This window comes from Neoarius graeffei, chromosome 27 (genome assembly GCF_027579695.1).
Source record: "Neoarius graeffei isolate fNeoGra1 chromosome 27, fNeoGra1.pri, whole genome shotgun sequence".
In the NCBI taxonomy this organism is placed as follows: Eukaryota; Metazoa; Chordata; class Actinopteri; order Siluriformes; family Ariidae; genus Neoarius; species Neoarius graeffei.
The window spans coordinates 4,466,110-4,481,464 of NC_083595.1; the positions used below are offsets into that span (position 1 = coordinate 4,466,110).

Here is a 15,355-nt window from a genome sequence, read left to right on the forward strand (position 1 = left end):
ACACACACAAGGGGGGGGGGGGAAAGCAAACATATTGAACAAATAAAATAAAAATGTCAACTCTAATCTCTCAGCTAATTCATAACGAAGTGCAGGTCTCGGCTGAAATCATTTACCTCTCCAAGCTCTCCGGTCAGATCACGAGTCTAAAGAAATACAAATAAAAACAAAAATAGATATTAAAAAAACCCCACAAACAAAAAAAATTAATTTATACTTGGTTTATATTTCTAATAAGTTTACAAATCAAAGCAAAGATGACAAAATGGCTAACACACACACAACCAGGAGGAGTTTTTCTTTTACTAAATGTTTATTTGAATTTAAAGGGGGGGGGGGGGGGGGGGGGGTTGATCAGGGATAAGTGATATGAGACAAATATCATATTGTAATATTTATAACAATAGTTTTGCTGAGCTTTTCTTTATATAAAAAAAAAAAAACAGTGGCACTTTTATTCTAAATGTTATAAAACCCTACAGTTAAACAGGCGTGACTGACTGACTGTACTGCATACTAGGCATGTAATGATATATCGTATGATGAAAAATCTTGATACAAATTTAATTTACGATTCAAATCCATGAAATAAATCATGATTATCCTTATTATTATACACGTGACTTCACTGTAGGCGGAAGTAACACAGCTCTAATGCTGCAAAACATGTAAAGTGTGAAAGAGCTGCTGCGTGATTGACTGTACAGTCAGAGATTTAACAAGAAATTGGAGCGCGCTGTCTTTTTACAGACTGTTGAAGATGAAGAAAATGGAGGGAGAACAAATTTTCATAAAAGTTTAAGAAAATACTTTTTCCCCCCTAATAGTCTATTATATTTTACACCAGCCTTTACAAATATGGATAATTTTTGTTGGTTATTAAGGAAATGAAACAAGAATTTTTTTTAGTTTAACAAAAGCTTATTAAGTTGATAACGAAGAGGAAAATAAATGCATCTTTTTGGCAATAAAATTTTCTTCATTTTAATTTTTTTCAGAAATATTGTGGGGGTAATTGAATCGTGAACTGAATCATGAACTGGGTGAATCGTTGCCTCCTGCACACTCACCATGCGCTCCAGCTCTCCGTACACCTCGGGCGACAGCGGCATCATGATGTCGTTATACTCGGACTGCTTCCTGCAGACACACGAACACAACGATTTTACACTGCATTCGTCTCCTCAGAGGAAGCAGCAAGTCTGAGCTCGGAATTACATCATTTTCTGACCTCTGTGGATTTACACTCCTGTGGATGCCTCCATGTTTGTCTTTTGTTAGCAACATGCTAGCCAGCTAACTGTGATGAGTGATGTATGTTTACACCCTCAAAACTAGTCAAATACTCTAAGACGGTGTTTCTCAACCACTGGGCCGTGAATTTTTTTTTTTTTTCAAGTTTGATGCCAAATACTAAATAGTTCAGAATGTCGTAGTGTCTCAAACCTGGTAGCTGGTTTGCCGAACACTTCAAGTGGAATAAATACATTTGTGGGTAAATTAAGAAGAACAAGCCTTTTATTTTTGTCACATTCCTCCTCTACACTTAACTTGTGTATGCGCAGTGGGCAGAATAAATAAATATGTTTGTGGGTAAATTTATATGGATCTGTGATGCCTGCTGGAAGAGAAGCACAGGGAGGATTGAGAAACGAGCGGCTGGGGTTTGTTTACACCCGATACTAAAACTTCTAGCGTCCTACCAACCATCGCAAAGACGTGGACAAAAAGCCCAGAAACTCCTCCTTCCCCAGGCAAAAACGATACAGGATTTATTTTATAGTGTCCTGATCCTCAGATCTTTAACCCAGCCACATATAAAAAGTTATACTCCTCCATGATCTTCCAGGTTTTCATCTGTGTCCCCGTGTAGAACGATGTCTGCAGCACCAGGTAGTTTGAGATGTCAGGAACTCAACAGATGGATCATTTTCCAACTGGTAATGAATGAATAACTTGAAATAAAAAAAAAGATAAGTATCTACAGAGTGGCAACCATAGACCCAAAACTCTGTTTAATACAATAAATAAACTTCTTCAGCCTCCTTCCTCAACCACTCCTAACTCCCCTGCTCAGTGTCAGGCTCTTCTGGATTTTTTTTTCAAGGATAAAATTGACAGTATTTACCAACACTTTCATTCTGAAATTCAGTCTTCTGTCTCGCAAGTAGCTCCTTCTCATAAAGCTGACTGCTTTCTCTCCTGTTGATTCTTCTAAAGTATCGGAAATCATTACCAAGTCCTCCTCATGTCTGTTGGACCCTGCACCTGCTGCACTTCTTAAATCCTGTGTATCTGCTATCTCCCCTTATATTGCTCGTTTGATTAATCAGTGTTTTGCTTTAGGCACTGTTCCCATCTCCCTCAAAATTGCTTCTGTTACACCAATACTAAAGAAACCTGGTCTAGATTCTCTTTCACTCTCCAATTACAGACCCGGCTCTAATCTCCCTTTCCTAGCTAAAGTAATGGAGCGAGTTGTAGCCTCTCAGCTTCATACTTTCCTTGCTCGTAATGATCTCTATGAACCCTTTCAGTCAGGCTTTCGCAATCTGCACAGCACTGAATCTGCTTTCTTAAGAGTTGTTAATGGCCTCCTGCTCTAAACTGATGCTGGTCATCTCAATGTCCTTGTTCTCTTGGACCTCACAGCTGCCTTTGACACTGTACATCATGAGATACTCATTTCCAGACTATCTTCTTTTGGTATTACTGGCTTAGCTTTAGCCTGGTTTCAGTCATATCTAGCAAACAGGCAACAGTTCATCTCTATTGGTGTTCATAAATCATCCGCTGCTACTGTTGCTCAAGGTGTGCCTCAGGGTTCCGTCCTTGGTCCCCTTCTTTTATATTATATGTTTCTCCTATAGGCCAGATTATTCACAACCATGGCCTTAACTTTCATTGCTATGCTGATGACATTCAAATCTACATCACTATCACCCCTTCCATAGCATCACTGACCTTAAGCAATGGCTGCATAAGAACTGCCTTAAACTTAATGCTAGCAAAACGGAGGTTCTATTAGTAGGTACCAAAAGACAGGTTCTGAACTTCTCCAGTTTTACTATTGATGTTGAAGGTGTGTCTATTAGTCCTTCCCAAGTTATAAAAAAACCTTGGAGTTCTCTTTGACTCCACCCTTACGTTTGAACCCCATTTTAAACTCATTACTAAGAATGCTTTCTTTCACCTCCGCAATATTGCACGTCTCCGCCCTTTTCTCTTGGAAACTGATGCCAAAATGTTGGTCAATGCGTTTATTTTTTCTCGTCTTGACTATTGCAATTCTCTCTCTTATGGTCTCCCTGCCACATTGCTCAATCGCCTGCAGTCCATCCAAAACTCAGCAGCTCGAGTCCTCACACTCACCAAGCGCACTGCTCACATCACTCCTGTTTTACAGCGACTGCACTGGTTGCCAGTTATCGCTCGGATTAAATACAAAATCTTGCTTTTAACCTATAAAGCTCTTCATGGTTTCGCCCCTTCGGATCTCTGTGAGCTAATTCATTTGTACTGTCCCTCCCGCCCCCTCAGATCTTCTGTCTGTGGACTTCTGACTGTCCCACGTTTTAAACTGGCATCTATGGGTGGCAGATCATTCAGTGTTGCTGCTCCTAAACTTTGGAACTCGTTACCACAATCGCTTCGTGACTGTTCCACTCTCTCTTCCTTCAAAGCTAACCTGAAAACTTTCCTCTTTACCTCACACTCCTCTTCCTAGTGTGGGTGTGGTTTTCTTTTGTGTGTGTAAGTAACTCCTGTGTAAAGCGTCCTCGGGTTTGTGAAAGGCGCTATATAAATTTAACATTAGTATTATAAGTTGATCAGCAGAGCTGGTGGGGTTGGGTATGTACAGATAATTACAAATACAAAAGACTAAAAATAAACACAATCTATTAAAAAAAAACTTAAAATCTGTTGATTATTTGTTAATTATCTTCACATTAAGTTAATTAATAGTGTGCATAACGATTGCCTTTGTATTTAGTTCCAGCAATAATGTGATCAAATTTTATTCTACTAATGTCAAATTTAGCTGGTAAGTTTTTCTTTCAGAGGAAAAATCCTAATGTATGTGTGTGTGTGTGTGTGTGTGTGTGTGTGTGTGTGTGTGTGTGTAAGGATCGAATCCCATTGAGTGGTTTCTATATCCACTTCTTTTGAGTGAACTTCTTGGTTTTAATAACTTGCTTGTTTGCTGAACACAAACATGGCAGTAAGTTCTTGTGTTAATAAACCAGACTCCACTTTTGGATCATTAATCCCTTTCGGCTGAGAATGACCTGCATGCAGGGTTTGGCTTCTGGTACATCCATACAGGTTAAATACAATACCTACAATCTAAAAATGTGTTTTTATTGCATTTACTTAATTCCTGGGCTCCCGTCTGCAACAGGGAGTGATGTCGCATCCCATTAAGACACTTTACAGTAGATTATTAGATTCTAATAGAATAGATGAGCCAAAATAATTGGGGATCTTTTATAATGGGCCCCGACTCGGTACAAGTATGAATAGGTGGGGTTTAAAGTAGAAAAGGTTGAGAACTGCTGCTTTAAGTGTGTGTGCATGCATGCATGTGTGTAAAACTCAGTTTGAAAGTTGTTTTTACTGTTCATGCTGTGAGCGGCCATGCTGATATGACATCACTTGGTGTTGAGGAGACAAGCCCGGGCTCCCGTGTTGGATTTCACAGTTGAGGAGGTGTTTTCTTTGGTTTTTCCTAGTCGGAGGTCGGAAATTACGAGTTACGACCTATTTTGAAGTTTTGACATTTCAACCAATAAAACTCTACTGAAATTTACTCAAGTTTACATTTTACAAGTAAAATCCTGAGCAAACAGACAACTTTATTACTCTGAAATCTCTAATACTGGGTAGCTTTATATGGAAGCAATTTTGTGCCAAAATGTTCATACAATACTTTTGAAATATCAAACGAAAACGACAAATCAAAATACAAAAAAAAGAACAAAGTCCATTTTTTTTTAGACTGGCAAACAAATTATTCATGTAATCGTGCAAAAAATCAGTCTATTACTCTTCAGAAACCTTTTATTTTTGTTCCGCGACTTTCTCAGTTTTGTTTGACGTAATTAATTTTGGTTGCGATTCCAGCTTTCTCGTTTGCGCTCTCTGACTTTTTGCTTGCAGTTTTGGCACAAACTTGACGTGTGGGTGGGCTGTCCAGGAATGCATTCCCATTGGGTAACTTGTGTTTGACTGACAGCTACGCTCAGCCATTTCCTACTCGGATTCTGGCGGACTGTTTGACGAGTGACCGATCCATTGACGGTAAACAAGGATGGAGTGGACTTCAGTGGCGACTATTTGTAAATTTACACTTTGTTGAATTAATTCAGTATCATAGTCGCCACTGAAGTCCACTCAATCCTTGTTTACCGTCAATGGATCGGTCACTCGTCAAACAGTCCGCCAGAATCCGAGTAGGGAATCGCTGAGCGTAGCGGTCAGTCAAACACAAGTTAGCCAATGGGAATGCATTCCTGGACAGCCCGCCCACACGGGAAGTTTGTGCCAAAACTGCAAGCAAAAAGTCAGGGAGCGCAAACGAGAGAGCTGGAATCGCAACCAAAATAAATTACGTCAAACAAAACTGAGAAAGCCGCGGAACAAAAATAAAAGGTTTCTGAAGAGTAATAGACTGATATTTTGCACGATTACACGAATAATTTGTTTGCCAGTCTAAAAAAATTGACTTTGTTTTTTTTTTTGTATTTTGATTTGTCGTTTTTGTTTGATATTTCAAAAGTATTGTATGAACATTTTGGCACAAAATTGCTTCCATAGCTTTAAAACCTTTTCTGTTTCTCATTAATCCTTTCAATCTTGGTAAATAACGACTCAAACTCTAGAAATCTGAACAGCACATTCAGTCAGGAGGCCTCAAAGATGCATGAAATTTCAACTTCACAATCTGAAACTGTTCCTGGACGAGATGTAGTACTTAAAACGTCGCAGGATGATTTAACAGTATTTGACCGTATATTCACATGAACAACATGCTCTCTGACCTTCAGTTCTGATCTCGAACTCTACACTAACAGCTGGAATATTTCATGCTGCTAATGTAGAATATGGACTTCCTGCTTCACTGAAGACTTTCTAATGTGACGCAACATCATAAGAAGGTTAAATAGGGGAGATACACACACGAGCCGGATGGTGGTGTGAGAGAGAGAGTATGGAAACACTATCGATCAGCCAAGGTCAGGCACGCTGCACATTCACTGTGGGTGATGACCGGCAAGAACCTTACAACACTAAGTTTATCCAAGTGATTATAGATCTTAAAATAATTATTTTTCCTAATGTTACACTTCATAATAAAAAAAATGACACTATTAAAGCCTCCCTGAGTGATGAATTTCCAGTGTTGATGGAATCCTTTCTTACAACACTAAAGCCACAATAAAAACCATTAACGTTCAAGAAGTCATGAACATGAGTGAAACTCCAGTGTGTGTAACATGGTGGTGACGCGGAGGGGCAGATGTGTAATGTGTGTGAATAACGGACGTGACTCACATTTCGGAGACGGAGATGAGCGTGGTTCTGATGTAATCGTCCGACTTCTTATCCACGTCCATCGGTTCATGTTCTACACACAAAGAGCAGAATTTAGTACAGTCATGTAATTTGTGGAAAGGTCTTACCAGAGAAGAAAGAAATCTCTAATTTAAAAAAAAAAAAGCTTCACAATTTTAAATATTTAGTGCATCAAAAGTGTATCGCAAGACCATTTATTGTTTTCGATGGAATAAAAACGCGTGTTCTATTCCCTTCTAGCGGGTTTCATTCATTCAGTTTGATAGCATGCAATATTGTTAGCATATCGCTTATCCTACGTGTATTACGTCACTCTACCCAATGGAGAATGAGTGTTGAATATGGTTTATGATATTGCACGGTTGTCAAGACAACATGACATCACACGTCGGAGATGTAAAACTTCCACACTAGCGAGCGACTGTGACAATTTGTAAATAAACATGGCCGCCAGGTTTGCGTCATTAAATACGTAAAATTTTGAGAGAATTTTGAAACAGAAAGTCGTGTTGAACACCCGAAAGGAATTTATTATAATAATAATTAATATTGGCTGGCTTTTTTCATGGTCTATCAGATCTATTCCATTCAGCTACTCGTCTTCAACTCGTTCATTCAATATCATGCTAGCGGAATGGAATACATCTGATATACCACAAAAAAAAGCTAAAAATTTAAAAAAAAAAGGATACAGTGTGACTCACTCATGGTGTATCCTGGATATACCATGAACTGAATAGGGATGGCGAAAACTAAAAAAAAATCTTGACCGACCACCGAGCCTCATTAGCCGGTTAAAGTCGGTTAACCTATGAGTTTAAACAGGGATGCAAACAGTGCGCCTTTTGGCGGATGCCGCCTTTTTCACGGCTGAATCGTGCAGATCCGATTTTTTTTTGGGGGGGGGGCCGTTGGAGTGTCTGAATAATTTCATCAGAGTAAATTCTGTATTAAAATTACTAAGTGGGCAGGTGCCGTCACGGTCCGTGAGGTGTGGGGGGGCAGTGGGTCGGAGGGCTGCTCACATTTTCGTGGAAGGTGTGCAGGTCTGCGCGGCTTTCTGATTTGCTGTTTTCTTCTCGTGCTTCCTGTGTTTCGTGGACTGTGGCGGCGTTTGCTTGTTTAGTAATTTTAATACAGAATTAAAACTTAAAAAAAATTAAACACTCTTAAAAATTAAAAAACACTCTTAAAAAACAAATTTCACACTGTGTCTCTGCTCGCAGCGCGCGGATGGGAGAGGGGCTGCTCGCTCTCTCACACACACACACGAGGGAGGGGCTGCTCACACACACATGAGGGAGGGGCTGCTCCCTCTCTCACACACACGAGGGAGGGGCTGCTCTCACACACACACACACACGAGGGAGGGGCTGCTCCTTCTCAGAGAGACACATTCACACAGTTCAGTGCAGCTCCTGCTATAGTGACTGCTACGCGCACTGCATCACTCTCACAATTTCCCACAGGGGAATTGTCTCTAGTTTAACCGACAACCAAAAAAAATTAACTGGCTGACGTTGACTCGGCCAACCATCGGTCAAACGGTCATCGGTTATCATCCCTAGAACTGACGTCACAATTTTAATCTGTTTGGCCGACTCGAGTCACAGCCGTGGCTCCGTGAGCGTTCCTGTGTGTGTACCTAGCGAGGCAGGCGACAGCATGGTACACTGCACATGTGCAGGTCGAAGGTCGCTCTGACATAAACAACAAACACGGCTGCCTCCAGTGAGTTTATGCCGAGATTCGATCTTAACGCTTTTAGTTTGGAATTTTTTGATGAGGGATATAAATCTAATATACCATACACTGAGAAGCACCGGAGCTGCGCCCCGAAGAAAACAACACTGTACCAGTCACCTCAGAGAATCCATCATTTCAACTAGGGCCTCTCAGTGCAGGGTATATTTGATTTTTATATAAAATACTGATAAATATCAATTTTATGACCCTGCTATATGGAAACCGTATTAAAATAACCCAGTAAGAAGTATTCCTGTGAACACTGGGCAGTGCAGAGCAGATGGAAGGCCTGCGTGAGTCTAGTAGTGTACTCACTGTCCGCAGGTTTGGAGTAATATTTGCAGAAGGCGTCGTCTTTGGGTGTGCTTGGATACAGGAAGCGCAGGGGGTCCTCAGGGACGTTTTCAGCAGCCATCACTCTGTAATTTCTGAGGATGTCCGCCAGAGAGACAGCCGAGAGCTCCCTCTTAGTGTAGGGCTCAACCGAGCGCACCTGTGGCTCACCTACACACACATTTCCATTATGGCTTATAACGAGCGAATACAGTTCAGAATCAAGGTATATACGCACTCCTCCTCTCTCTCTCACTACATATACACACACTTTTTATATAGAATTTATTTATTTTTTAATTTTTATTTCACATCTCACCGATGGGGGTGTGCTCAACCCAGCTGAAGGTAATGGCTCCTTCTCGGTTACTCTCACTGAAGCGCAGCAGGAAAGTTCCAGGAGCCTTATCGCTGAGCAGGGCCTTGGTGCGCTCCTTTGTCACAAATCCCATAATGCATCTGTTACAGAAAGAGCAAGACCACAGTCGAGCTAAAACGCGCAGATAAATGAGAACAGGAAATTAAGTCCATGTAAGGACAGAGAAAAGACAAAAAAGTGTTAATGGGCAGAATTGATGCGGACTTCACACCTTAAATCTCAGGATACGTGACAAAATTAAATCAGTAAGAAGAGATCCACATGCAATCGTGCATTTTATTCCTTTAAAACTTAAAGCCATGATAAACTGATGGGTGACAGATGTGTCGCAGTAATGAGGAGGATTATTCCCATTTTACCCATCGTCCCACAGGCACAGGAGGTGTCTCTTGATCAGGTCCAGGATTCCCTCGATCCACAGCCAGAAGGTGAAGTTCTTTTCACTGCCTCCCTGCAGGAACAATTATTGTTATTCACTAAAAAAAAGAACATCATATCGATCTGAAATCATATAAACCATATAAAAAAAAGTGTGCGCGCATGCATGCGTTTACTGTTCGTACCTTACAGAATTTATTCCAGGGAATCTGAGCCTCAGGATCTTTGGCTGCTTTTGAACCTGTGGGTTTGAAACAGAGACGTACTGGATCATCTTACTGAGCACGACAGGGAAGAGTCTCGGTCTGTTTGTCGTATTCTGTACTCACCCAGCAGTTTGTGTCCCAGCATGCTCAGCTGCTCAGCGTTCAGGCCACGCTTGGTGATGGAGGAGAACTGCCAACTCAGCACCTCGGACAGCTGCCCCCAATTCACCGAGGGCGGGTTCACGAAGAACGACAGGTTCTGAAAGAAAAGAATAGATGTTTGAAAGGATTTACAAAACTCAGAACGTTCAGCTTAACACAGAGGAAGAATAGTGGAGGTGTGGCCTACCTTGGGGTCAGAGGTCAACATGTTGTACCACATGATAGAGGCCCAACCACATGGCAGCTGGCTAACATTGGAGATCACCACAATAGGCAGAGATGATGTCTAACATCAGAGAATCACATGATCACATGACTGAGCCATGAATTTATCTATACAAAAATTAGTATTGTAGCATAATAATAAAAACCACAATGATGCAAAAAAAAAATCTAATAAAATGGTTTGTCCACCTCTGAGTCCTTTATTTAAAACAAACAAACAACTAGATAGAACTCGACGCCAACAGCGTCGATGGGGACGCCTCCGCCTGGTAGACTACACGCCTTAGTAAGTTGTGATTTGGGGATGGACATTTGAGTAATCATGACCTGGTGAAATTACTTGTATTAGCCTTGGAGATATTGTGTTCACAAGGTTTTCGGACAGACATTTGACCTCACAGTGACCTTGGCCTTAGACCTTTTGATCTCAAAATCTAATCAGTTTATCCTTATCCCCAAATGCACAAATGGTGAAAGTTTGGTGAAATTACTTGTATTAGCCTTGGAGATACTGTGTTCACAAGGTTTTCGGACAGACATTTGACCTCACAGTAACCTTGGCCTTAGACCTTTTGATCTCAAAATCTAATCAGTTCATGTTTATCCGAAAGCGCACAAATGGTTAAAGTTTGAAATTCCTTTCATTAGCCTTTGAGATATCGCGTTCACAAGGTTTCGGGACGGACGCACACACGGACGGAAGGTTTCGGGACGGACGGACAACCCGAAAACATAATGCCTCCTGCACCTTACGGTGGTGGAGGCCTAAAAAAAGCCCAGAATGTGTGGTTGTTTTTTTTTTTTTTTTTTAATAGACAACCACATATTCTGGGCTGAAGTTTTTTTTGTTTTTTAAAGAACTGGTGTGGATTAGGAAATCCAGATGGAAGTAAAATTATTGTAGTACTTCTAAGGTCTGTAAATATCCCAATAAAGCTAAAACTACTAATCAATATTAAAAACTGTTTGCTTTTTTTTTATAATTGAGTCAATATAGATTTTTTTTTTTTATTAATACAGTAGCAGTGGGGCGGCGCGGTGGTGTAGTGGTTAGCGCTGTCGCCTCACAGCAAGAAGGTCCTGGGTTCGAGCCCCGTGGCCGGCGAGGGCCTTTCTGTGTGGAGTTTGCATGTTCTCCCCGTGTCTGCGTGGGTTTCCTCCGGGTGCTCCGGTTTCCCCCACAGTCCAAAGACATGCAGGTTAGGTTAACTGGTGACTCTAAATTGACCGTAGGTGTGAATGTGAGTGTGAATGGTTGTCTGTGTCTATGTGTCAGCCCTGTGATGACCTGGCGACTTGTCCAGGGTGAACCCCGCCTTTCACCCGTAGTCAGCTGGGATAGGATCCAGCTTGCCTGCGACCCTGTAGAAGGATAAAGCGGCTACAGATAATGAGATGAGAAATGAGATGAGACAGTAGCAGTGACGTTTCTTTATCTGTCCACCGGGTGGCAGTGTGCGCTTTTTTACTGCAAAGGGAGAGGGTGAGAACCGAAGAAGCAGCAGCGATGATTCAATTTCTTGGTTCGGCTCATTAAAGGGAGTCGACTCTATTGGCTCCAAAAGGTCTAGTGTGAGATCGTTCTGATCGTCGGAACCGAGTTTTCGAATAAATAATGTTGCGCAGGAACCAAGTGACACGGTTCGGTCACAGCGGACGCGCATGCGCTGTTTGGACCGATGAAACAACGTAAGTTTTATTTGATTCAATTAACGAAAACAACATGAACCTGAATTAATTCAAACTAACAAACTGCTTACATGTGGAAAAGGTTTCCACACAGGCATTTTGATGAAATCACAACGCGAGAGTAACAGCATCACTTAAATTTACAAAAATAAAGACTAGAGAAGATAAAAGTGGTTCCTGTGTACGAGTTGGCTATTAATGTTCAATTAAAAGAACCGATTCAAAGATCCGACTCGTGCCCGAGCGACGGCAGGCGTGGAGTCGTTAGCCTGCTAGCTTCAGGTTATGAAGAGGGGAAAATGCCCCACTGTGAAAATTGCCTCAGGGGAAAAAAAAAAAAAGAGTAAATTTTGGTGATAAAAGTTCACACGTCCTCTGTAGTGTGGAACTAAAATGAGAATATCACTTTATTTATTTGTAAATAAATTTACCTCAGACAAACTCCTATGGTTAGCTTCTCGCTAAAAACCTGTAGCAGCGAACAATCTTTAATAAACATAACTTTTTGTTTAAAAGTTAAAATTGCAATTTAAACACAATCCCAGTGCTCTTATGTCTTTCACATTCCACTGTTTTTGTTGTCAGTAATAAAAGCTGAGCATTAAACTCAATATTACATAAGTATTTTTGTTCCAAATATAATAAAAATTCATAATAAATATCAGTAATATAAAGTAAGCAGTTATAAATGATTCAATAAAAAGTCAATAATTGGTGCGACAACTCCTTTGCTTAAAAAAATAAATAAATAATACCAGTCTGAGGTCCAGTGTGTTCAGTTTTATGCGGAAATGATGTGTAGGTTTTCCTGAGCATCCTCCAGAACCAGCCCCAGTTCTTCTGCACACTTTGGCTACGTTCACACTGCAGGCTGAAGTGACTCAAATCTGATCTTTTCGCCCATATGTGACCTGTATCCGATCTTTTATTGACAATATGAACGACACAGATCCGATTTTTTCAAATCCGACCCAGGCCGTTTGGATATGTGGTCCTAATTCCGATTCCTATCCGCTCTTTTCATATGCGACTTCAGTCTGAACCGCCAGGTCGCATTCATCCAACTTACACGTCATCAACAAGCCACAAACGTCACTATTCTGCGCTGAAGTAGGCGGCGGGTCTCTCAAAAAAAAGTTACAACAACATGGCGCATAATCACGGGCGCAGATAGAGGGTGGGACTCGTCCCACCCAGATTTAAATTCACCTCGCTCGGTCCCCCCCACTTATAGGGAGGAAAAAATGTCTATGCTGTCTTTCTTTGCATAAGGCAAACCTCACGGAAAAATCAAAAGACTAATTACCATTCGGTTTATTGAGGTGCACAGCAGTACATACATAGTTGCAACAACTCACATAAAACAAAGACTGATATTCGGTTGGTTGAGCTGCGCAGACTGCGCAGGTTGCAAGTTCGAGCTTGGTTGCTATGGTTACTAACAAAAAGTTTGACAGGCATATCGGGGTTGGTTTGCTGGCAGCTTTGTCCCCCCCCAGTTCAAAAAACGTATCTGCGCCCCTGCGCATGACATCAATGCGAGGGACGCTTCGGGCTGTGAAGGTTCTGAATCTTCTCAATGGAAGGACGCAGAGGTTAGGGAGCTGATTTCCATTTGGGGGGATGCAGCTATTCAAGCTAGATTGGATGGGTCATACCGCAACCGGGCGGTTTTACTTCCGTAAACACTGGCCATGCTCACTGCGTGTGACGTCGTCGTATCCTGCAATGCGCATGCGGAACACTTTTAGGTCGCTTTTCGTTCATACTGAGGATCACATACAAGTCGCATATATTTGTTAATGTGAACGACCTCACAAAAAAATCGGATTTCACAAAACAATCGGAACTGAGCATTAAGCCTTGCAGTGTGAACGTAGCGAAAGACTGTCACACTCACTTCTTCATTTTACACCAAAACCCAGCAGCCTTCATCATGTTTTCTTTTTTAATCTGAAAAGTGCGCTCTTATGGAATACGCTGCTGTTTTTACTGACAAACATTTTTCTGTAACTTTTCATTTTGTGCTGGAAAACAAATTTTTGGAATGGAATGTTTTGTCCTGACTCAATAACACAGAAGCCATCAAATAAAACTATAAAGTTTGGACGAAACAAAAATGTCCTTCCCTAAGATATTTTATAAATGGAGGATATTACACGGTTGCGCAAAGATATGAAGTTTGTTTTCAAGTGGTGAACGTATTCATGAGTGAGTGAAGAAAACGAGTGAAAATGTTTTCAACACGAGAAGATAAACTTCATATCTTCGTACCACCGTGTAACGTTCTTTATATTATATGGACACATCTACAAAAAATGATGCAAGTTAATGAAAACAATTTTAATTTTGAAACAGTTCGCCATTTTGACAACGCGCGTCTAGTCAGCGAGAAAACACTGGGAGTGACGTCGTTAGAGTGAAATATCGGGAATAATTTTTTTTTCACGGTCCGGTTTCCATCAAATCCTGCGCTCTGATTGGCTGGCGAGCGGGTCTATATCCTACAATATGGACCCCAGTTACGGACCCCGGTTATGGCCCTCTGGCGACTCACTCGTTCACAACAACAACAAACATAGTAGCATTTTTTTTTTGTCAACATTTATCTTTTTTTTTATAAGACTTCTTATTTATAAGATTATCAAAAATCTTATAAATGTTTGCCAGCATTTCTCAGGAGAATAGCATTAATTTTACAGCATGGATAGCGGTAACGACAGTGTTCACAGCGAAAGCGAGTTTTACTACCCTGAGGAAGAAGAAATAAAAGAAAACATTTCAGGAGAAAGCTAAAAACCTCTAACTGTTGCTAACGCCGAGTAAAAACATGGCTGAATCCTGAATGACTCAGTTTTGTATAAATAGGGGACTACATAGGCGGCAAAACGTAGTTTTTTTTTTTTTTTTTCCTGCCATGGAAGTGCACTTGTATACCGAGAAGGAAACCATCTGGTTCTGGATAGCACTGGCTTGACTGCACGAGCGTTGGCCTTCACTAACACTACTGCTGAACACTACACTGGCTGTAAGGTGAGTATGCTGATATGAGAGTATGCTGATATGAAGAGAGTGTGTATGAATAATAATAATAATAATATTGGCTGGATACTTGTGTGTCGTCAGCAATGGTAGTCGCTTCTAACCAGCGTGGAATACACATCCCAAACCTGTGCTCTATTTTTACAGCCGAAGCCCAAGCCTTGCTCTTGGGCCTTGAATACATAGAGTCCAATCAACAAAAATCTTTAATTTGCACAGACTCTAGGTCATGCCTTCAGGCATTGGAGTTTTTAAAGACTGATCACCCCCTGATTACCAAAATACTTGAAAAAGTGGATCAACTAACTACAACCCCGATTCCAAAAAAGTTCAAAGTACAAATTGTAAATAAAAACAGAATGCAATAATTTACAAATCTCAAAAACTGATATTGTATTCACAATAGAACATAGACAACATATCAAATGTCGAAAGTGAGACATTTTGAAATTTCATGCCAAATATTGGCTCATTTGAAATTTCATGACAGCAACACATCTCAAAAAAGTTGGGACAGGGGCAATAAGAGGCTGGAAAAGTTAAAGGTACAAAAAAGGAACAGCTGGAGGACCAAATTGCAACTCATTAGGTCAATTGGCAATAGGTCATTAACATGACT

At 40.9% G+C, this 15,355-nt stretch overlaps 1 protein-coding gene across 2 annotated transcripts in view; it reads right to left on the reverse strand.

The window, feature by feature from the left end:
- stat1a (signal transducer and activator of transcription 1a) overlaps positions 1-15,355 on the reverse strand; it is a 78,318-nt gene that overhangs the window by 4,974 nt on the left and 57,989 nt on the right. Inside the window, exons 16-25 of one of the 2 annotated variants that reach the window (XM_060911512.1) lie at positions 9,968-10,066; positions 9,742-9,877; positions 9,598-9,653; positions 9,394-9,485; positions 8,975-9,114; positions 8,638-8,826; positions 6,556-6,628; positions 4,619-4,729; positions 1,071-1,140; positions 117-146 (exon numbers count right to left, since the gene is read on the reverse strand). In XM_060911512.1, the coding sequence (XP_060767495.1) occupies positions 117-146; positions 1,071-1,140; positions 4,619-4,729; positions 6,556-6,628; positions 8,638-8,826; positions 8,975-9,114; positions 9,394-9,485; positions 9,598-9,653; positions 9,742-9,877; positions 9,968-10,066 (996 nt within the window). The remainder of the gene's footprint in view (positions 1-116; positions 147-1,070; positions 1,141-4,618; positions 4,730-6,555; positions 6,629-8,637; positions 8,827-8,974; positions 9,115-9,393; positions 9,486-9,597; positions 9,654-9,741; positions 9,878-9,967; positions 10,067-15,355) is intronic. The other variant, XM_060911513.1, reaches the window with a different exon arrangement.